Source organism: Mytilinidion resinicola, assembly GCF_010093595.1.
Source record: "Mytilinidion resinicola strain CBS 304.34 unplaced genomic scaffold BDZ99scaffold_1, whole genome shotgun sequence".
Classification (NCBI taxonomy): Eukaryota; Fungi; Ascomycota; class Dothideomycetes; order Mytilinidiales; family Mytilinidiaceae; genus Mytilinidion; species Mytilinidion resinicola.
In genome coordinates, this window is record NW_022985437.1 from 886,861 (window position 1) to 907,907 (window position 21,047).

Genomic DNA, 21,047 nt, shown 5'->3' on the forward strand with positions numbered 1-21,047 from the left:
ACCGCGTGGACAAATCAATATGCAGAGGCGCACCTGGCGTTGGAGGAGGACGCCCCTGAGGGCAAGGCAAGGCCATGGCTGCCTACGTGTAGGCAGGAGCTGTACGCCTACTTTAGAGTCGTGATTCACATGGGAATCACCGTGGAGCCGGCCATAGAGGACTATTGGGGGCCGCTTGAAAAGGGAGCTGCTCACAAGGTGGGCGACTATATATCGAAGACGCGATGGGAGCAGCTTGAGCGCTATATTCGATGCTCTCCTGTGCCTCAGGACGGCTTTTACAGTACATTTGACCGCGTAGATAAGCTCTCGGAGCATCTGCGAGTACGCTGCCGGCGGTACTGGCGCCCAGGCCCGCACCTAGCTGTCGATGAGACCATACAGAGGTTCATAGGCAGAGCGCCGGAAATTGTTAATATTCCATTAAAACCTACACCAGAAGGCTTCAAGATATAGGTCTTGGCGAATCAGGGCTACGTTCTTAACTGGCTATGGCATGCTAAAGGCGACAAGAAGGGGCCTGTAGACCTGGATACATCCTTCCTGGATAAAGGCTTTACAAAGACGCAAGCCGTTGTCCTTAATCTGCTTACTCAATGTTGCCCAGGCACGCAGGAGCGCCTATATCCGCCGGACAAGCACGTAGTTTGGCTGGACAATCTCTTCAGCAGTGTGAAGCTCTTTGAACGGCTAAGATCTCTTGGAATTGGAGCTGCCGGCACGGTCAGAACTACACGCATAAAACAAGAGGAGCTTGGAGAGGAGGAACACGACGTGGAGGTCCTCACAGCCGATCAAAAGGCCTCTAATAAGGCCTTAAAAAGGAGGACCAAGGCCAAAAGGACGGTGCCGGCTAAGCGCTTCTCAGCATCACTTACAGACCTTAAATTAAGCCACAATAAGCAAATTCCGTGGGGCCAGCTATACGGAGAGTTATCTAGGAGTTATAAGGTAATGGAGTTTGCCTGGAAGGACGCCACGGTGGTTCTATTCCTGTCTACAATTCATAATGGTACGTACATCGTCCTCAACACTATACCGCAGAGCCGCTGACGTCATACATCGCCAGGTCAAAACTACATCGCAAAGCTACGAAAACAACCCTCTACAATGTCCACAGGCTACAGGCAAACAGCGAAGGTGTTCGGCGATGAGGCTAGGAAGGAATTAGATATACCAGACTTCATAGAGGAGTACAATCTCTTCATGTGCGGCGTCGACGTGGCCGACCAATTAAGGTCCTACTACAACACCGAGAGGACTTATAGGAAGACGTGGAAGCCTCTATTCTCTTTCCTATTAGATATAGTAGTTGGCAATTGTTACCAGCTGTCCACCTACAGGATAGTGGGTGAGCGAACTCTACGCCAACATTCGCATGCCCAATTCCGCCGCAACCTACGCGATGCCCTCCTCTATAACTCTATTTGTGCTCGCAAGCAATATACAGTAGAAGGAGTGAAAGGAATAATGGACATAGTATGGCAGCCGGTTAAGGAGCATAAGCTAGCTAAGGTGTTTAAAAAACAACACTTCTGTGCTGCCTGCAAGGAGGCAAGGCGTACTACTACAACACCACACTATGGGGCTCGGAAGCCACTTGCGAATCTATCTATTAACACTACAAGAAAGGAAAGAGGCGATAGTCATGGCTGGAAGCGTCGTATAAGGACGCCTCGGACGAATTATGGTTGTACAGTTTATATAATTGCATTCTGTACAGGTTTACAGTGTTGGAGTGAACATCTAGCAAAGCTCAACTCCATAGAATAGGCCTGTATAGCTATCTACAAGCAATTCGAATAGCCTCAGGTTATTGTAATTCTCATCACGGAGGAAGGAATTAGAGCCTCTTATTGGCCGCAGCCTTATCGATAACGTAGGACCCATTTCAACGGGTTAAGGGATACAGTACCAAAAAGTGCTGAGGAGGCTTTTCCTTTTTAGCGTGCGTTCAACGTTCAACATATCGAGGAACCAACTTCTTAGGGGGGATCGGCTCGTTCAGGCGTTGCGCATCACTATAATTCTGGTTAGCTACGTAGCATCATACAGAGCGGCAAGATTCCAAGACGTTACGACAGAGGTCTAAGAGTATGAGATTTCAAATGGATGCCAAAATGTCTAATCTATCCCAAGCGCCAAACCAACGAGCGACGTGTTGCTCGCCCACATGTGAAAACGCCACTCAATGCATGGCGTACGATGCTCGTAATCGCCCTTGATGTTACAAAATGTATGCAGCCGCAGGCTCCGTCATGATAGCACCACACATAAACACTGAACAACTGCTTTTCGTACTATAACAAAGCGTCGTCTTTTGAAACTAGGGGATGTTCGTCGAAGAACCGTAGAAGGGTTTGATATAACACGAGCATGGTGCCACTCTGCACGCTCGTCCAGACTAGACGAGGGCCAACACCACGGAACCATCCTGCGAAACCCTCCGTTCTATAAATGACTTTCAATCCTGTTAACACTGATGACGTGTCCAAGGTTGCGGCCGAGTGGTTCTTGAGCGCCGTGGAAGGAGAGGATGTTGAAATGGGCCGACTGTGCTGGTGCGGCGTTTGCTTAATAGGTGCCGGCTTTTGGTGTTTCGAGGGTACATGAGGCGAGGTTGGTTTTTGGGACACTATTGTCGACGTTGTCGCACTCGTTGGGAGGGTGTCTGGGTTGTGCTGAGTTTGAATGCGAGTTTTTACGACGTCCAGGGGACATGTTATTATGCCAGCCATACCCCCAGCGCTCGCCGCTGTCAAGATCTCCAGGGGCAATCCTATTGTTTTTGACCCAACGTATGCCTTGGCCCATTTTTGCTCTTGCTCGTAGAAGGCAAATTGTAGGGCTGAGAATGGAAGGTCGCGCCAAAGGGTTGCCTTATATCCGTAGAAGAGGGCTGAAAATCCTTCAGTCTTTACGATTGTCTTTGCAGCATGAATAGTGGATCGGTAATTGTAGCCCGAATTGAAGTAAGGGTTGTTGTGTCGGCCTTGGAGTTGGAGGCGGGTCTTGAGGACTTCAGATGGGACGTAAACGGGGGCTGCTGCTAGATCTGCGACGAGGCCTATCCAAGAAGTTAGCTTCCGTCGTTTACAGCGGTGGTCTTACAGACCCATTCCCAGAGCGCTTTGACATACCAGCCGTGAAATAGGATATCGACGGCGCAACGCCCATGTCTATCAGATGTCGTTTACTCCATTCATATGTCCCGAAAAATATCACGGTTCCAGAGAAGGAGCCTAGGAAGGCTGGCTTCACGCCTCCATATAGGCCTCTTCTTATTCCTTCTTGCCGCCAGATTGTGTAATATGTCGACCCCATGGATGTGTACTTCGGGGGCATGTGCGGATCGCCCTGCTGCCTCGTTTTGACTGTGTCCAAAGAATGCATCAACATATCTCCAGTCGTCCCTCCTAGGCCGCCAGCTAACATTGCCTGGGCACCGCCATGTCAGTATATGTCGGACTTGATGCGCGACTGTATGCGCATCTCGTGCTCCTTACATGAATGTAGGGCGGCCGGACAGCCTCCAAGTCTACCTCCTCCTCCATTGCGTCCTGCATGGTTCCCACGGCTTCCATTGTGAGCGCGCCGCCCTCCCGTCCATCATCCACGAACTGCGCCTTCGGATTGTTCGTTGAGAAGAAGTCAGCCACACGGGCTAGTCCCATGGAGGCGCCAGAAAATCCTGCAAAGGTCCGCAATGAGTCGGGAGAGTATATACGGCGAGCGAGTGACGCCTTCGAGCCACTGCAGTACTGGAGGAGGGGGGTGATAAGGAGCGTCAAAGAGGCGATGGGATCGGACGAAGGTTGATCCTCGGATTTTTCTGGCGATATGCTGGCCTGCTAGAGCCGAGAGACCGACCGCGAATGGACCAGAGCTCGATCTGAGAGCTTTGGGAGAGAGGAACGAGGGGTCCCAACTCAATTGCTGCAAACAGCACAGCTCACCCAATTCCTAAAATATTCCCCGGAGGCATCTCTAGGCGGCCTGGTTCTGCTGCGTCAGTTAGCGCGCTCGTCGAAGCTCACGTGAGACGCCTTGGCATATGTAAACAACATCGCAAGCGCTGTTGTCCCATCTCTCCGTCATCCGTCCCGACGCCCGCTCACTGCACCACCACGCAACATTTCTTCCCCCAGCCTTAACTAGCTTTGCATATCGATATTGCGGGTCGCATCTGCTACGCGACCCACTTCATACTACTCTCAACTATGTCGTCCTGGCTACACAGAAAACGCAAGGGCGAGTTGCAAGAGCTCGCCTCGCAGGCCAACCTTCCCGAGTATGTTCCCGTCTTCCAGCTTGCGACGCGCAATTGTCTGACAGGACTTGAAATAGTGCGGGCCTCTTGAAGGACGATCTCATTGCCGCTCTTGAGACTCAATTGTCGCAAAACCAGAGCACGTACAGCAAAAATCCAGCCTTTAGTGACTATTACAAGCGCACTGGATCGCCCTTGAAGCGTGAGCGCCCGTCACCTCCGGATGCTGGTACCGCCGTTGTTAGCAAGCCGAGAAGACGCCAAACCAAGCTCATTGATCAGGAGGACTCCCAGTACGTCCATTTGTTTACATGAACGCGTCCCATATACGCGCCTGTGCTAACCTGTAACGCCTCTAGAGAGGATAGCACGCCACAGAAGGCACTCACGACGCGCACCCCACGGACTGTGTCCCGAATCACGTCGGCAATTGACATCCCCGCGTCGCCATCCCAACTCGCGAATGTGGCTGAGCAGGCTGGCACCGCAATCGATAAGAAAGCGCGCGACCTCTGGAAGTTCCAAAAGAGCAGGACCGAGGGAGTTGCTGAGTTCTTGCGCGAGAATTTCAGCTCCGTGGTTGCTGTCCAAAGCTTCGTGTTGATCGTCGAGGCCGCCGGCCTCCAATACAATACCCTCGAATGGGCACATCCCAAAACGCCTGCGATTGCCAGTTTAGGCCTCCAGTCGCGAGAATTTCCATTTCCCAACCTGTGGCTTCTTCTGACCAGCGATTTCTGGGCACCTGCGACATTGTGGTCGCTCACGAGCATTCTCTTTCCGCTCGTCGCGTCTTACTTCGTCAACCTTACTCTGCGCTCCAACACGCAACACAAGACCAACAAAAAGACCTACACCGCCGATCCTTTGACCTTCAATATCGTCAAGGCATTGTTAGCCTACACCATCTACCCGCTGGTTACTGTGGCGAAGGTACAGGGCATTCCTCCTGTCCCCGTCGCCGAATATGTCGTCCCAGCTTGGGGACCATTCAGCTCGGATACTGTTACTACTATCAGCAAATCCGTCCCTGGAGGGCCGGCAGGTCTTTTGATTGGAGCAGGCGTAGGCGTCCTCGCGGCCATTTACGATGCCGCCCTGAAGAAATAAATAAGAATGTTCGGTGTGACAAGATTGGATGAAGTTAGTAGGATATGACAAGATGACGACGACTAGATGTTGACAATGGGTATATGGCTCTGATATTTATTTCTTCTGCTTGTGTATTTGGGCTGTTGGATGAACATACCTAGGTATAGCCGGCGAGATGGTGGGAAAGGCGTTGGAGGCGTTTGCCAGATACCATCGTCCTGGATAAGGCTTGGAGACGCGGCTGATTTTAGTAAATGCATTTTCTTTGCCAGTTCGTCTATAGCCTCTGTTGCATGTAGGTCACGTGGCTCGGCTAAATTGAGGTAGTTTCTAGGCTTCCAAGATACCTGCAGCAGGGCTGAGGCGGAATGAATGGAGCTTCACTCAACATCTATTCTTGTCGATATTTCTCATTATTGTGTCTCGCGCCTCGGACTATGGATCCTGACGCGACCAGATTCATACTCACTTTTGAGGAAGGGGCTGTTAGCTCAGATCCTAACAACCTCGTGTCGTTCGCGTTCCGTGCAGCTTGCGCCGCTTGCATTCAGGCTGTCAAGTTCTCGAAACTTCTGGATCTTCGTTCCGTTCGATGGATCGAGCTTTTTCAGGAATTCAAGCGTTGGCCAAATAGACAGATATACTGCTGTTTACTAGGCGGCCTCATCAGCTTCGGCAACAAGCCTCCAACAGCAACGTTGATGAACTGGTTTGGAGGTCCTCTTGTATTCGTTGATAATTGGAAACTCAAAGACCTTCATCACCAAGCGTTCGAACTCAGTTCTGCGAAACCAGAGAGCACATCACCTGCTCCACTAAAGTTGAAACTCGAAACTGCTGGCCCACTTCAGTCAAGCGGCACTCGCGTAGTCAATTCGAATCAGGCTGACTTCGATTGGATATGGAAGAGCCTGAGCGACTGCGCTAAGAATCATCCAAAGTGTGCAAAACATATCGGTCCCTCTAGGGCTATCTCGGGACTTCTTCTCATTGATATTAAGCGAAGATGCTTGGTTGAACACGCATCCGACGTGCAATACTTTGCGCTGTCCTATGTTTGGGGCCATATTCCACAATTCCGAACGTCAAAAGCCACATTGCCAGAGCTTATGATGGACAACGCCTTAGACACTTTCGCCTATCTTATTCCGAAAACAATCAAAGACGCTATCGAAACTACGAGGGTGCTCGGAGGACTGTTCCTATGGATAGATGCACTGTTAGTCTTATTCTTGTTCTCTTGCCACTTTCATAGAAGCATCAATACCCTTTCTAAAAACAAACGCGTTACCTTGCTCATCCATCACTGTAGGTGCGTTATTCATGACGACGATGTTCAGAAGCATGAGCAGATCTCGCAGATGGCTAGCATATACTCATCAGCTTCCGTGACTTTAATCGCATCGGCCGGAGAAGACGCAAATGCTGGGCTGGCTGGGGTTAGCCCAATGTCAAGGACAGGTTGTGGATATCTAGTTGCTCCAGGCGTTCGCTTGGATCATAGAATAGAGACCATTGGAGACAACAAGGTTAACACGAAGTATTACTCCAGGGCCTGGACTTACCAAGAGCAGCTCCTCTCGAAGCAATGCCTGTATTTCGCGAAAGATTTTGTGCGTTTCGAATGCCAGACCAATCACTACTGCGAGTACGAATACATCCATGATGAGCTTGTTCAAGCTAGGGCCAGATATGCCAACCCCTTTCTACACTTATCTCAGACACGGAAAAGCGCAGAACAAGGCGATTGGGCCAGTGTTTTCGGTTATATCGCCGATTTCATTATCAATTACAGCGCAAAACAACTATCATATTCGACTGACCGGCTCAATGCATTCATGGGTATTCTCGACGTTCTTTCCAGAGGGATTGGATTGAGATTTGTGCAAGGGGTGCCAATCGCGCTTATCGACCTTGCATTACTCTGGATACCTGCAGCAGGTACTGTCCGAAGCCGCTCGACCTCGTGTAATGATAATGCAACTCTTTTTCCGAGCTGGTCGTGGATTGGCTGGAGCGGCATGGTGGACTACAAGATGGTAGTAGGAGAGAGAGACGTACAGACGAGGATACACTCAGTTCGCCTTGAAGACACATCCGATACGATATATCTCGAAGGCAGAGTACAAGAGATTTCTGCTCTTTGGTATCCCTGGACGTTCAATTACAACTCTATGGCGTTGTCTTCCCCCACCAAAGAGCCAACTCAAGGGGGGCCGGGAACACTGAAGTTCAAGGCATCTGTCCTGGGGATCGACTCGTTCAGGTTTCATGCTGGGTGCAGTGGGATGCATCACTCATCCGCAAGCCGCAACTCAACGATCAACCCAACCTACACGGCAAGTTTAATTGAGGATGAAAGGGGCAGGATGTGCGGAATGCTGCATGGTACCGACGACCTTGCGGTAGATCTCTTTTCTCGGGACAACGTATACCTAATACTGCTCTCGGCGACAACAACAGGGTCGATATGGGATCGCAGAGATATCAGAAGGTTCGAGGGGAAGGGTGTGCCCAGAGACCTCGACCTTCAATACGATGCGTATGATCTCGAGAAGCCGTGGCCGCTATTCAACATCCTTCTGGTCTCTACGAAGAATAACGTCTCTGAACGCCTAGCGATAGGTCAAATCCACTCTGATGCTTGGGAGTAAGCAAAGCCGGTTGAAATGGAGATCACGCTTGCCTGATAGCTGACTGGAGCCGTCGTGACCAACGAGCAGGTAGCAGTTGTAGAATTAGAATATTAAAATGGCCTTTGACACGAAACCCGCGGCATGTCATAGACTAAGCAATCCCCCGAATGCAAAGATATACCATGATTAATAAGTCGTATAGTGCCTGACATAGACAATATTTATCAAGTCCATTTCCTTTCATTGTTCTGTGCGATTTAAGATGAACGAGCTGCTGGATTTGAACTTGAAACCAGGCAGTCTCCATTAGCTCTGAGACTATTTACACTAGTAATGTCTCGTTCACGGTTCAAACCGAAAGATGCAAGTTCAGAAGTTGTTGTTGTTCAATGGGACGACGTCGAATTGGAACTGAATGCGGGGTCTTGGCATTCGCGGCGGAAAGCCCCACAATTTCTTTCTTATGACTCTGCACCTACACCTCACCCGCCACAGTAATCTAATCCATACGACTCGAGGCCTGTAGACTACATACAGCCCTCCGAATTCTTACAGAAACGAATACCTAGGACATCGAATTCACCTCGCGAACCACCAACCCGCGCCAGATCCCGTTTTCACCCCGCTGCCCCTCTCGCCGCAGAAGGCACACAAATCAATCACCCCCGACTAAGGCGAAAAGCCTCCCTACTACCACAGCCATGTCTCTCACAAATTGCCGCTTCTATGAGGAGAAGTACCCGGAGGTCGAGTCCTTCGTGATGGTGAATGTCAAGCAGGTAGGACAATCCAATTCTTCAGACAAAGCGTTTCGAGATCGACTGACAGAATCCCCAGATCGCAGAAATGGGCGCCTACGTGAAACTCCTCGAATACGACAACATCGACGGCATGATTCTGCTCTCCGAACTCTCGCGCCGACGTATCAGGAGTATCCAAAAGCTGATTCGCGTGGGCCGGAACGAGGTCGTCGTCGTACTGAGGGTGGACAAAGAGAAGGGATATATTGATCTGTCGAAGCGGAGAGTGTCGCCCGAGGATATCGTGAAGTGCGAAGAACGGTTAGTCCTATTCATGCTTTACTCTACGGACGCTGGTGTGAAGATCAAGAGGGTGGTGAGGTTTGTGGATAATTTGGGCACGGGAAAGGTGGACCGGCGGAAGACTGGAGGTGGCGCAGAATGCTGACTTGAAGACAGGTATAATAAGAGCAAGATGGTGCATTCGATCATGCGACACGTGGTATGTGGAGATATCCTTTCGTGAAAGCGGGAGAGACAGTAGTTGCTAATAGTGCAACTCTAGGCTGAGAAAACCAACACCCCAATCGAGGAGCTCTACTCTACTATCGGATGGCCACTCAACAAGAAGTACGGTCACGCAGTTGATGCGTTTAAGCTTGTGAGCGACTTTGCCCATAGAATTTACTTGTCTACATTGCTAATTTGCGATCAGTCCATCACAAACCCAGAAGTGTGGTCCGGCATGTAAGCGTTTCCGCTACGAAGCGTCGATATTGCGGCTAATGATGTTTTAGCGAATTCACCAATGACGTAGTCAAGGACGAGCTACAAAGCTACATAGGAAAGCGTTTGACGCCTCAACCCACCAAAGTCCGTTCCGACGTTGAGGTCACTTGCTTCGGCTACGAAGGCATCGACGCCGTCAAGACCGCTCTCCGCTGCGCAGAAGCCAAGAATACACCAGATAACCACGTGAAGGTCAAGCTCGTCAGCCCGCCCCTTTATGTCTTAGTAAGTATTTCGGACTTTGTTTTCTCTAACCCGGCACGTACCTTGCCACGTTGGGATAAGCATCTAACGAATGTACTACAGACTAGCCAATGTCTCGACAAGAATGTCGGCATCACCACTCTCACAGATGCCATCAAGGAAATTGAAGAGAACATCACGAAAGCCGGTGGCAATCTTATCGTCAAGATGGCACCCAAGGCAGTTACCGAAAACGATGACGCAGAACTGCAGGCATTGATGGAGAAGCGAGCGCGCGAGAACGAGGAGATCAGCGGTGACGAAGACGAGAGCGCGAGCGACGAGGGTGGAGTTGTTGAGGCGGATGCATAGAGCCTCCAGCTGCTTTGATCTCCAGTTTTCTGCATCAGAAGGTATGTGAGTGGTAGCCCCCCTTCGCCCTTATTCTCTTTTCAGGCGAGCAGAGGTGGGGCTTGGACTGGCAGGTTGCGATTATGAGGCGGTAAATAGGAAGAGAGGTATGGCGATATGGCAAAGAATGCGGAACGGCCCCGGATGGTCAAGGGCGTATACGACCAGCGTGCTATGGTAGAGGTGGACGCTATCGAACTTCAAGTTCAGGAATGCGTCCTTTCTCAACATAAAAGTCAAATAAGACGACAAACGGTTACAAGTTACTTCACGTTCTACTCTCTTGCAGAGATCATCTTGATATCAAGCACTTTCCGTGGATACATATGTGGTCGTCAGAACAGTCGTTTCTTTGAACGCCACTTCTCTTCTAAGAGCGCCTCCTCAACAGGTCTACCCAGGTAGTGAGGTGGTGTCCCGTTCGTGCCGAAACTTCCAGGCTACATTGACACCATTCACACGCCTGTTTTTGGGGTCACGGAGATTCAACTGGGACTTGATTTTAGGGATGATGGTTCATTGATTCTCACTTGAACCGATTCACAGTCTATCTATAGGTACCGCTCTCTGAACTACTCGATTTGACTGCTTCACTTCTAATTCTTCAACTCTCAAACAGCTAGTAGTCCTTCAGCCTTCTACATCCAACACTAAACCAAGAATCATGACGGAGGCCAAGAATATCAACGGCTTCGGTGCCGACGCCGAGCGCAAGGTTGCGGACAGCCGTGAATTCGAAAACAGAAACAAAAACATAGATTTTACCCCTCCTAGCCGTCCTCTTGACGCTAGTCTCGGGCCTCGACGTCGCGGCCCTTCACCACAGGTCGTGATTCCTTCTCCAACTCGACCTCGTCCCCCTCCGCTTGTCGACGTTGCTCAGCGTAACGCCGCTCAAGTCGACACTAAGACGGATAAGAACGACGACTCTAGGAGTGATACTATGTCTATAGACTCTGTCATGCCTAGCGAGCTCAAGCCTAGGATGCAGGCCAAGAAGATCGCGACACTGCCCCCTGACAAGGATGCTGGCCCCAACCCATCTAGTTATGGCTTCTCGATCAAGACAAACCCGGAGTTCAAGGCGGCATGGTCTTTAGATACCCATGCTCACGGCGGCAAGAAAACAACTCACACAAGCCCCAAGAATCCTGTTGGACAGAAGCAGGAGCATGATACCGGCTCTGTCAAAGCCCAAGAAGAAACCTTCAATCCTGAGGCCTCGAAAACCGAGACAGCACAGTTTAGCTCAGATGCCCTCTGCGCCCTCTGCTCTGCCCCGGGAGATCTCTGCACAAACTGCCGTGGCATACGATACTGCAGCCCCGAATGCAAGCTGGAAGACCTGCCAACACATGAAGTGCTTTGCAATACGTTCAGTCTCTACACCGGCCACCTACGACCTGCCTCACGTCCTTATCGTGCAATATTGATGTCAATTAATAGCGACTGCCCCCGCTGGATCTGGCTCCAAAGCGGCGACGACCCTGAGATCGCAATACATTTGAATCTCCTGGGCCGTTCTTCAAATCTTAGCGCGAAAAAGTCAGACAATGGTATGATGACCGCGACTATCTGCCGAAATGGCGTCCTCGGCCGCGAGTTATATGACGACCTCACGGTGTATTACCGAGCACCCTCCATTGCGGACTCTTGTTCTGGCAATCAATGCATCTCCATCGCGACCGCGGACCTGAACCCACTCCGCTGGGTAGGATCAGTCATTGTGTGCGCTACTCTATGCGATGGGTCTCTCCGGGATATGGAAACCTCAGATTATCGGCATGTGGTTGACGCACTATCCGTGTCCGATCTCCAAAACGACGCATGGCTTACATTCACTGAAGAGGCACCGCCAGAACAGGGACCACGTGCCGGGAGAGTGGAAGCTGTGTGTATCGACTGCGATGGCGAACGCCTCATCTCCGGGTCCACCTCCGCTCGCATAATCCTCCTTCCCCGCCTCCATCCCCAGGGAAAGTGGGTACGTACATCAGAGACGTCGCATATCGCCGATCTATACACCTCTGACGGCATCAATCGTACCAGCGTCAGAAGCTACTTCGCCAGTCGTCTCGATATCCCAGTCCGCACTTGGCAGGTAGCTCCGGATCGTGCATGGACGGCTGCCGCATCCCGCAATCCCTTGGTCTCCTTCCTCCACTTCAATACACGACCCCTTATCAACGGCATCGTTACCAACGATGATGACATCGCCATGAAAGCAGAGCTTTATCGGACGTGCCCTGGCTCTGTCTTTCTCGCTCGTGGTGATGGGAAGCCGCTGCTTCCGGAACATGTCGAGGCCATCGCCGCCTTCGCCCGCTTCGTGATCCTGCCGCGCGCACAACCCCTTGGCGGATACGACCAAGCCGACTGGAGCAGACCGGAGGATATCGTCGGGTCGTTGGAGATCGTAGCGAGGTTGGCTGAGATGTACCGTGTCTCGGGACAAGAGGATTTGAACCAAGCCAGCGTCCGGGCACGCATCGAGCCGAGAGTCTTCAAGAAGTTCTGGGAGCTCTACAAGCAGCAGAAAGGATGGGAGGGCGTGGTATCTCCCTATGATGTCTAATCTTCAAGTTCTAGTGGCCTTGGTGTGGATAGGCGGCATTCATGGATATGAAATAAAATTGGTTGAAGTCATAATTTCCCAGGCTTCAGTTTTGCCCGTCTGATGGCACCGTAAGGAGTGTCCCAGCCTGCAGATTGCTGGCTAGTCAAAAAATAGTCTGATATGTAACACATCGGCCTTTACATCGTATCTAGAGTCTGAGAAATCCATAAGTAATAAATAGGCGTTCTCGGGCTTTGCTCTTGCTCATCTAGTACCGCTGTACGGGGTGCCCTAGCTAGCATGGCTCCACTCCTTCAAACGGTAGCCTAATTGCCTCCGTCATGGCTTTTACATGGTACAATACTAACACATCCCTGTATATGTTTCCTAAGGGTCAAGCCCATTCTTTTGCAGCTCCCTTCTCAACTCGGAACCTGACACCCATTGCACTGATCATCACACCCATTCTCGCCCTTTACCATTTCTGTCTCATTACACCCAGGAGTCGTGACATCGCAGTTCGTCGGGGTACATATACACTGAGTAGCGTCGCTAGATCTGCGGTCCGGCTGGATGCTGATTCGAAAGCAGAGACAGAACTAGAAGCAGAAAGAGCACTATTGGCTATAGGGCAAGAACCACCATCTTACCGCTTGAGCAGCTCATCAAAGTCTTCCAGGCCATCTTCACTCACGTAGTGAGAACTTCTGGTCCGATACCCCATTCGAAGTCACGTGAGCGGAAGGGGCTGAGTAGTGTGCAGATTGGGGGGAGATAGCAGAGAATTTATGGAGGGTTTGAACTTCTTACGGTCAGCTTTTACGGTGCATACTGATTTACTGCTCTCTGCAAAACTTCAAAATGCCTCCAGGAATTTGGAGCAAGCGCCGTTATGCTCAATAACAGCACGAATCCGCCTAGGTTTCGAACGCTCGTGGTCTAACCATCACCAACGCCGGGCTATCAGAGCAGGTTGTAGTTCTAAAGAGGACACCGAAGTAGTGATAGGATAGTATACACGTCTAAGAGCACGATGCTGCGTGCGCCGTAGCTACTAAACTCAAGCGTCGTTTTCGTTTGCGATATTAGTACCGCCTCCCAACTTCCACACCAACGCCATCATCCAAGCCTCCAGCCATGCCTCTGGCAGTCGGCGTAGCTTTGACCGTACTGATGCTGGGGTCAACTTCGCCCCTATAGTCCCAACCACCATCCTGGATAAAGAAGTCCACTTCGTCGATAATGTCCCACACGACGTCTTCCGCAATTTGCTCCTTATATCTATCCCCAATCGCGCGCAGCTTCCTGCCTTCTGGTATCGCATCATTGGCATCACTTCCGGCCATGTCTACATCCTTCGACTGGTTGACAATCTCTTCGGGTGGACACCAGAAATCCGGGCCAAAGTTGACTTGAGCTATGCCGCCGCAGAAGGCTGCAATGCACGGGAAATACCCAACCATTCCGTCGTCGAATCCGAGTCTAGCACCAGCTGGGGCTGATGGAGCGCTCGCTGGCGGGAGAAACGCTAGGAGGTTCTCAAATGCTATGCCTACATCTTTTCCATTCTTATAGACCTTGATTGCTGAGTGTGGTAGTGACCGTAATGGGGGGTCGTCGTGATTGGGGGATAGAACGGTCTTGGGTGTTGGCCCTCTGTCCGAGTATGATTCCATAGGCTTAGTCGCGACGTAGTCGAGTTGTTCGAAATAGAAGTTTCCTTTGTACGGAACGGGGATACGGTCCCTAATGATGTCTAAAGGCCTATCCATGTTTAAAGGATCCCTTGGCCCAGAAGAATGAGGCCCCACATCGAACCCGTCTCCTATGTCTACAGCTGGGTTGTATATCCCTTCCACAACTTTCCGGTGCATGGATAGCGAGGGCAGCTGAATCTCGAGCCCGATGACATCGCCCTCGCGAACGTCCATATCAGTGATATATTCCACTGGTGACGGCTTCCCATGAGGAGGCCGAGCCTTTGCGTACTTGCTTTTCGTGCCCTTTGGGAGAGGTTTGAATATTTTGCTCGCTCGCGAACGGTGCATTGTCTCAAGCCGTAAGTCAGTGATAGCGTAGCTGTACCCATCGAACCCCACTGGCGCATCCAAAGGTGCTTCTCTTCTCGCCCATCCCATGCGCACGTGCGGCTGTGCAATCGGGTGTCCATTCTCTGTGTGCTTCAAAGCCGGTGGTCCGTCAGTTGGTATACCCTTTACAACCTTGACTTCGTAGTACAGCCGTCCTTCGCGAGCCACAACATTGCCTCGTCCCATTCGCCATCCTTTTTCATTTGTGACCATGCTGGCCGATTCATCGAAGTGGAACCACTTGTCGCAATCTTCATGGCTCATTCGTGGGCCGTACGGACGAGAGTCTGATTGCCGGTAGAACTGCTTATGGCGGAAGTGAGGGTCGGCGACGCAGTGAGTGTAGCGGTAGCCTTTCTTGTTCCAGGCACTTAGTAGCGATGTTAGCCTCACATGTGTTAAGAGTCCCAATGTACTAACTGATCTACAGCTTTCTTTAGCTCTGTCTGCTCGTCTGGAGTGAGAATTGGGTTGGGCTCATGCGACGCAAATATGCCGTCCTTTGGCACTTCATAGTCTGACACCTTGGGCTCTGGGACGCTGTATCGCATGGGCGAAGGTGTAGACTCTCCATTCTTTTTGCTCTTCGGATTCGGCGTGCTTCCCCGTGCGCTCGCGGAAGCCTCTCTCTTTTTCAGCGTCTCACGTTTTTCGCGCTGCTCTCGAGGCGGGGGACGCGCCGGACGCGACCGCGCTGCAGCATCTGGATTCGGATTCAGTGGGGACGAAACAGCTGGGGCATGGTGGTCGTCTTCGAGTGGGCGACGCAGAGGAGGAACAGCACCGGGCGTGCTGCCGCGAGATTGCGGTTGTTCGGCCATAGCTGGAGGAGTGTTCGGGAATGGTGTTGAGGAATTGGTGTGTGATGATCGGGCCCAAATATCGATAGATCCTGGGCGGTCTAGAAGGCTGTGAACGTTTCTGCCGTCCCGAGGCTCGGAGCCAGAAAGCCGTCATTCACCACAACTCCCCGCAAATTACGAGGCCGCTGATACAGCAATTCGAAATCAATTCTCCTCGTCAATCGAATAGCATCATATTCCATCTACGCCATAGCCATGGCAGCCGCGACTAATCCGCTCCATGGCACCCATTCGCCGTCCAGCCCCGCGGTTTCACGCAAGACGTTCACTATTGCCGGCATTTTGACCACAGTGTATGGCCTCGATGAGCTCGTTCCATCCATTGAGCCAGTCGCCTGTCTCTGGCTTTTACATCCCCGGCTTCAGACGCAGGAAACCATGGCGCCGGTCGCCGCGCAGACGATACACGCCTGGAATGATCGGATAAGAGATGGGAAAGCAGGCAGAACACCCAAAGGACTCATTGCTGTCACTTTTGATCAGCGTAATCATGGCTCAAGGCAGGTTGACAAGCTTGCGAATGAGGCCTGGCGACAAGGGAACACACGGCACGCCCAGGATATGTTCTCTTGCTACCGTGAGTAGCCAGCTGTCTCGGTCATCACGGCGTTTGAGATTCCCAGCGAGGTTGCAGACTGTTCGAAATGACGAACCTGCATCTTGATGTGATTTTTCGAAGCATTCTGCAGCATCTTAGGCCGCGTCAAGGCAGAGCATCCGCTAACAATCGCTAGATGGTACCGCAGTCGACACCTCCCACCTCCTGACCTATCTTCCCTCTTACATATTCCACCCACCCTCACCACACCGCCTGACACAGCACCTCGTTCTCGGCGTCTCACTGGGTGGTCATGCAGCATGGCACTGTATCCTGCATGATGCTCGCATCACGGCCGCTGTGGTAGTCATCGGCTGTCCAGACTACACTCGCCTCATGACCGATCGAGCTACCAAATCCAAGCTCAAGACTTGGACATCCAGCTCGCCGCCTGGCTCCTCCTTCCTTGGCTCGCAAGACTTTCCCAAGTCTCTCATCGACGCCATTGCGCGCTATGATCCCGCCAGTCTGCTATTGCCAGGCATAGACGACGGTTCGTCGCCGTCTCCAGTGGCATCGCAGAAGTTCAAGCAGCTATTAAAGCAGCACCTTGGATCTAAAAGGATCCTGAATCTTTCTGGAGGCGCGGATAAACTGGTACCATATGCAGCGGGCGATCCATTCCTGCAAGTGCTGAAGAAGACTCTACACGAGGACCCAGAACTAGACATAGAACTTGAGGATGTCGTTTTCGACGGCGTAGGTCATGCTTACACGCCTGCCATGTCTGAGCGAGCCGTGGGCTGGATTGGTGACATACTGGCGAAGACGGGAGAAGGTACCAAAGACTCAAAGATATGACTAGGTCCGTAGCCTGTCGTGTATGAAAAGCAAATAGATGCATAACAAGAAAAACTCCCGTACATACCTGAAATCACGCCATAAAACACACTCATCAAGAAATACTCCCATTTCTTCTACCAACCACAGCAATCCCCCTCTCAGCCCTACCTAAACCTCCGATCCCAGCCTCGCGCCGGCCCGCCTCCAACGCATAATCCACAACGCCGCACCCAGCCAATCAGCGCCCGCAACGGGCCATACCCAATACGCCACCTTCGCACCCGACCCGACCCCCCCTCCAGCCGCAATCCTCAACGTCGGCCCATAACGCGCCCACATATAGCTAACCGCCCTGCCACCCTCACGCTATTCCACACGGGCAGGTGTGTTCGCACGGCCCCGAAGCAGGGCGCATGCGCAATACGCAATCTATCCGGCGGCCGGGAGGGCGGGTAAGGGAAACACGGGCGGTTGGGAGGCCTTTTACAAGGGAAGGTTATTGTAATTTGTCTCGCTAGACTCGGCAGAACGCTAGGTAACCGCAGATGTCGTACAGGCGACTCGCCCGCGCCCCCCGCCCCCCGGAGATTAGGGCTTCGTAATCTGATCCGGGTTCGTTTTTTGTGGCGCCCGGCGGCTACGGGGGCGAGGTGAGAGAAGAGGGAAAGTGGGGAGGCGGGTATTTGGGCGAGGTGGGGTTTTTGAGGCGCTTGCGGGCTGATGGAGACGTACGGAATGGTGCTGGATGAGGTATCTGGATCCTTATTTGGAAATCTGAAATACACGAAGTGCATCGTTTTGGCAAGTCGGCTAGCTTGCTGAGCTATCTCGGATGGCGTTAAGACAATGAATCACGTCGCATGGCAGTTGAGATGATGTGTGATGCAGGAAACTCAGTTCGCTGAGTTGAAATTAGGTATATTTTGGTTAAAAGTCAGAAAGCCGCCCGTTGAAGCCGCTGTGGGCCCGTTACCGAAACACCAGCGCCAGGCAAAATATATGCAGATGAAGGGGAATCATGACCATGCTGTTCTCTCTGTACCACATCCACAAGCCAGATGGGCCACGCTCCATTTTGATCAGGCGGGACCGTAGATCCAGTACTGAGCGGCATAGGCGACCTCGAAAGTGGTTGTCGTGATGCCGGCACAGGTTGCGGGGGCACTTCCTCCAGCAGTCTCGAGACGGTAGACTGTGTTGATGCCACCACATGATCCGCCAGCGTCGATGAGTTGGAGCCAAGGGACAGCGCCTTCGTTGGTCTTCCCGGGGCAAGAGTCGGCTGGGGCAGTCATGGTGGCGTTCTTCTTGCCATTGACCTGAGGGAATGGGTTGGTTTGGACGTTCTCGAGAGCGAATGTGGGGACGCCTGCACTAGAGAAGAAGTGCTTGCCGAGGATGTTGTTGTAGCCAGACGCGGAGAGGAAGAGGCCTAGGACCTGAGGGTACGAAGACATGGAGAGGGTGAGGCCAGACAGGGTGTTGATCTTCCACTTGGCAAGAGGGTCGCTGCTGAGCTTGGTGCCCAGGTCGTAGAGAGTAGCTAGGGATTGTTAGTACGATTGCTAGGGTCACGTTGGGTAAAAGGGAGAAACTGTACCAAGAGCTCCGGTAGTGCCTGGAGCAGCTGTAGATCCAGGTACGGTGCAGGTGTAGTTCTGAGTGCCGGTGCCGAGAAGGACGTACTTAAGGACGAGACCAGTGGGGGGCGGCAGGCTGTTATCAGGCTGCTGCATGGTGAGAACCTTGGAGGCACCATCTCGAGGCTCTGGATGGTGGAGTGGCGAGCTCGTAGACTGGGCGGCCAGAAGGCAAACAGCCACAACCGCGGAGAGAATGGCCTTGGGGAACATGCTGGATGTCTTCTGGTTCTGGCGGTGTCGTTGAAGGGCGCGTTCGAAGTGCAAGACGAAAAACGAAGAGCGCGTTAGATGTAGAAGACGAGAAGTGAAGAGCGCGGGGGGGTTTTAATCCTCGGTGCGGCAGCAGTCGCAGTTGCTCTTTACGGAATACAAGAACGCAAAGAAGGAAGGAACGGCTGCTCTGGATACACGTTAGTCTCCGCTTTTAGGCGCCGACGCTGGGAGTGCCTTCCATACATTTTAAATCCAGGTGAGGACGGTTTCACACAGCGCGAATCGGCACAAATCTAAAGCTGGCAACGGTCTGTTGTCTACCTGATACACTCGAGAAAGGAACGCCACGATGAATGATTAAGAAGAGAAGGGAGGGGAGAGAAGGGTGACGAATGGGAATATGTATGCGACCTCGAGGCTCCCCGGGGGTATGAACAGCAAGTGTCTCTGGACGCACAGAGGAGCCCGCGCCATCTTATACAAAGCATCCTCCCCACTCCGCACGACGGGCTACAGGATCCATCCCAGCGGAAGCTAGATTGCAGTCGACTCGAGCTTGATCCTTGAAGCGAGGTGCAGGAGGTGCAAGGCTTTCGGGACTTCTAAAAATTCCAGGTTGTGCCACCAACAAGGCCAGCCTCCTGCCGCCATCCGCGTCCCAAGCTTGCCCGGAAACGGACACGGCGAGGGCAGAGGCAGAGGCTATTTGGCGACGCAAGACGACGTGGGAGATCCGTGCTGGAGGCCGAGAGCAGATGATCGGAACGGGGGGGCTGCCCAGAACGCCTCGCTGCTGAGCCGCATGCCCGCCTGCCGTCGTGTAGACGCCCAATTGGCACGCCAACGACTTCGCCGTTGCAACTCCCTGGGTGTGGGTGCGGCGAAGGGTGGACAGGTTGTCAGCGGGCCCCGCAGCAGCACTCACCGTGGCCTCAGGCATGCAGGTTGCCGGCGTCGAAAAACTTCACGAAACAGGTCGGGACGTCTCCAAACACATCTTCATTCAGGTACAGCGGGACGCCGGGGTCGTGGTGCGGTCGAGCGTGAGACAGTCCGTGGGATGGAGTCCGAGGCCGTGCTGAAGCCATACTGAAGCCCGCAAATTGCTCCCCGGTCGGCTAGCGTGGTGTTGTAGCGGGCCAGTATGCACCTAAATGGGCACGGTATGCCACCTAAAGAGACTCAATGCAGAGACATCCATTAACAGCAAAATAGCCGCTCTAGTCGGCATTGCCAGCAAATTAATCGCGCAAGCCACGCGGGTCACGCCCCGTCCTCGTGCGTTAGCCGCGTTTCTCATGCCTCGAGGGCCCGTTTCTCCCACCTCCGTGCTGCACCTCGTCTTCCGCGACTCGTCGACGGGCCTACTGACGGCCATTGCTGTCCCTCATCCGTCTCTGCTCGACGCTTTCGGCTGTGGTAAACGGGCTTGTCTATCCTAGCCACCAACCTCTCGTCTCTGGGGACCCATGCTATCCGGCCAAACCATACTCTTTCTTCTGGCCGAAAGTTACCATGGCGGCAATAATGTACCCTCGCGTCCCAGCCGCCATTGATTTCTCGCCGCCGAGCGACGGCGTCGCCTGAGTGCGCGAACACTTCTAGGCATCCTCACGTCGTGCTTACTGCTAGTTTCCGCCCTGCGACTTGTCCCAATTTCACAAGGAACTCTATCAGGGCTCTTGTTTCGAAACCCTGCACGGCCCTGGTCCCTTCGTTGCGAACCAGTGTCAGAGCTTCCATGACAGAGACATTGTTTCAGCACTCCAAACCTCAACACCATCACTCGAAACCCCAACTCCTCCTCCTCACCATTTTCGACCTTGTAGCTACCTAGTCCTGCAGATTTCGAACCATCTCGAGCTGGGTAGTCGTTTCATGAACCATCTCCATCAATGTCCGAGACTAGCAAAAAGTAACCCCCAACTTGTCCTACGTGCCTCATCATGATCAGCCGACATGCCGCACGTCCGCTTGCTCCCTCGCTTTGAGTTGTCGTGTTGGCGGCGGCGGCACGATCAAGACATCCGCACGGCGTAGGTAGCCTCAAGGCTGATACCTCAACCCTCCGCTTTCCTTCATGCGACTCAGTATGCCTGCCGAACCACAGATGGCACCTGACAATCTTACGAAACATACGTTAACTTTAAACTACTCGCGATCTTGTGCACATATTTGA

General features: G+C 52.5%; 11 protein-coding genes across 11 annotated transcripts; 6 read left to right on the forward strand and 5 right to left on the reverse strand.

Annotated features, from left to right (window-relative positions):
• Positions 1–705: 705 nt before the first annotated feature.
• On the forward strand, positions 706–2,054 carry BDZ99DRAFT_8081 (uncharacterized protein). The gene is made up of 2 exons (XM_033728917.1): positions 706–1,012; positions 1,070–2,054. The coding sequence occupies exons 1-2, from the start codon at positions 955–957 to the stop codon at positions 1,771–1,773; spliced, it is 762 nt and encodes a 253-aa protein (XP_033584017.1). The 5' UTR covers positions 706–954; the 3' UTR covers positions 1,774–2,054.
• A 246-nt stretch (positions 2,055–2,300) lies between these two features.
• BDZ99DRAFT_374971 (mitochondrial carrier protein) lies at positions 2,301–3,554 on the reverse strand (the record flags this gene model as incomplete). Its single annotated transcript, XM_033714951.1, has 3 exons — positions 2,301–3,067; positions 3,141–3,438; positions 3,507–3,554. 3 exons carry the CDS (start codon positions 3,552–3,554, stop codon positions 2,301–2,303), a joined length of 1,113 nt encoding a protein of 370 aa, XP_033584018.1.
• Positions 3,555–4,220: 666 nt separating this feature from the next.
• BDZ99DRAFT_484083 (uncharacterized protein) lies at positions 4,221–5,380 on the forward strand (the record flags this gene model as incomplete). Its single annotated transcript, XM_033722623.1, has 3 exons — positions 4,221–4,291; positions 4,348–4,563; positions 4,630–5,380. 3 exons carry the CDS (start codon positions 4,221–4,223, stop codon positions 5,378–5,380), a joined length of 1,038 nt encoding a protein of 345 aa, XP_033584019.1.
• Positions 5,381–6,694: 1,314 nt separating this feature from the next.
• BDZ99DRAFT_456859 (uncharacterized protein) lies at positions 6,695–8,164 on the forward strand. Its single transcript, XM_033718547.1, has one exon. It carries the CDS (start codon positions 6,724–6,726, stop codon positions 8,014–8,016), a length of 1,293 nt encoding a protein of 430 aa, XP_033584020.1. The 5' UTR covers positions 6,695–6,723; the 3' UTR covers positions 8,017–8,164.
• A 321-nt stretch (positions 8,165–8,485) lies between these two features.
• On the forward strand, positions 8,486–10,458 carry BDZ99DRAFT_430873 (eukaryotic translation initiation factor 2 subunit alpha). Its single transcript, XM_033717265.1, has 7 exons — positions 8,486–8,777; positions 8,836–9,059; positions 9,198–9,240; positions 9,304–9,399; positions 9,454–9,485; positions 9,536–9,752; positions 9,834–10,458. The coding sequence occupies exons 1-7, from the start codon at positions 8,700–8,702 to the stop codon at positions 10,080–10,082; spliced, it is 939 nt and encodes a 312-aa protein (XP_033584021.1). The 5' UTR covers positions 8,486–8,699; the 3' UTR covers positions 10,083–10,458.
• Positions 10,459–11,967: 1,509 nt separating this feature from the next.
• On the forward strand, positions 11,968–12,921 carry BDZ99DRAFT_456861 (uncharacterized protein). Its single transcript, XM_033718548.1, has one exon. It carries the CDS (start codon positions 12,340–12,342, stop codon positions 12,694–12,696), a length of 357 nt encoding a protein of 118 aa, XP_033584022.1. The 5' UTR covers positions 11,968–12,339; the 3' UTR covers positions 12,697–12,921.
• Positions 12,922–13,561: 640 nt separating this feature from the next.
• Positions 13,562–15,589, reverse strand: BDZ99DRAFT_492962 (uncharacterized protein; the record flags this gene model as incomplete). Its single annotated transcript, XM_033723196.1, has 2 exons — positions 13,562–15,138; positions 15,189–15,589. 2 exons carry the CDS (start codon positions 15,587–15,589, stop codon positions 13,764–13,766), a joined length of 1,776 nt encoding a protein of 591 aa, XP_033584023.1. The 3' UTR covers positions 13,562–13,763.
• A 237-nt stretch (positions 15,590–15,826) lies between these two features.
• Positions 15,827–17,030, forward strand: BDZ99DRAFT_374111 (uncharacterized protein; the record flags this gene model as incomplete). Its single annotated transcript, XM_033714902.1, has 2 exons — positions 15,827–16,208; positions 16,366–17,030. The coding sequence occupies 2 exons, from the start codon at positions 15,827–15,829 to the stop codon at positions 17,028–17,030; spliced, it is 1,047 nt and encodes a 348-aa protein (XP_033584024.1).
• An 81-nt stretch (positions 17,031–17,111) lies between these two features.
• Positions 17,112–17,948, reverse strand: BDZ99DRAFT_8236 (uncharacterized protein). The gene has a single exon (XM_033728931.1). It carries the CDS (start codon positions 17,804–17,806, stop codon positions 17,324–17,326), a length of 483 nt encoding a protein of 160 aa, XP_033584025.1. The 5' UTR covers positions 17,807–17,948; the 3' UTR covers positions 17,112–17,323.
• Positions 17,949–18,091: 143 nt separating this feature from the next.
• BDZ99DRAFT_374537 (uncharacterized protein) lies at positions 18,092–18,748 on the reverse strand (the record flags this gene model as incomplete). Its single annotated transcript, XM_033714926.1, has 2 exons — positions 18,092–18,555; positions 18,613–18,748. 2 exons carry the CDS (start codon positions 18,746–18,748, stop codon positions 18,092–18,094), a joined length of 600 nt encoding a protein of 199 aa, XP_033584026.1.
• Positions 18,749–19,132: 384 nt separating this feature from the next.
• Positions 19,133–19,902, reverse strand: BDZ99DRAFT_8228 (uncharacterized protein). Its single transcript, XM_033728929.1, has one exon. The coding sequence runs from the start codon at positions 19,806–19,808 to the stop codon at positions 19,344–19,346; it is 465 nt and encodes a 154-aa protein (XP_033584027.1). The 5' UTR covers positions 19,809–19,902; the 3' UTR covers positions 19,133–19,343.
• Positions 19,903–21,047: the final 1,145 nt, after the last annotated feature.

Excerpts from the sequence above, each read along its gene's own strand:
- BDZ99DRAFT_8081 (XM_033728917.1), top strand. The coding sequence starts at position 955 with ATGGAGTTTGCCTGGAAGGACGCCACGGTGGTTCTATTCCTGTCTACA. Across the intron at positions 1,013-1,069 it reads CCTGTCTACAATTCATAATG|GTCAAAACTACATCGCAAAG; the intron begins GTACGTACATCG and ends ATACATCGCCAG.
- BDZ99DRAFT_456859 (XM_033718547.1), top strand. The coding sequence starts at position 6,724 with ATGGCTAGCATATACTCATCAGCTTCCGTGACTTTAATCGCATCGGCC.
- BDZ99DRAFT_430873 (XM_033717265.1), top strand. The coding sequence starts at position 8,700 with ATGTCTCTCACAAATTGCCGCTTCTATGAGGAGAAGTACCCGGAGGTC. Across the intron at positions 9,060-9,197 it reads ATCGTGAAGTGCGAAGAACG|GTATAATAAGAGCAAGATGG; the intron begins GTTAGTCCTATT and ends ACTTGAAGACAG. Across the intron at positions 9,241-9,303 it reads ATTCGATCATGCGACACGTG|GCTGAGAAAACCAACACCCC; the intron begins GTATGTGGAGAT and ends GTGCAACTCTAG.
- BDZ99DRAFT_456861 (XM_033718548.1), top strand. The coding sequence starts at position 12,340 with ATGAAAGCAGAGCTTTATCGGACGTGCCCTGGCTCTGTCTTTCTCGCT.
- BDZ99DRAFT_8236 (XM_033728931.1), bottom strand. The coding sequence starts at position 17,806 with ATGCACTTCGTGTATTTCAGATTTCCAAATAAGGATCCAGATACCTCA.
- BDZ99DRAFT_8228 (XM_033728929.1), bottom strand. The coding sequence starts at position 19,808 with ATGCCTGAGGCCACGGTGAGTGCTGCTGCGGGGCCCGCTGACAACCTG.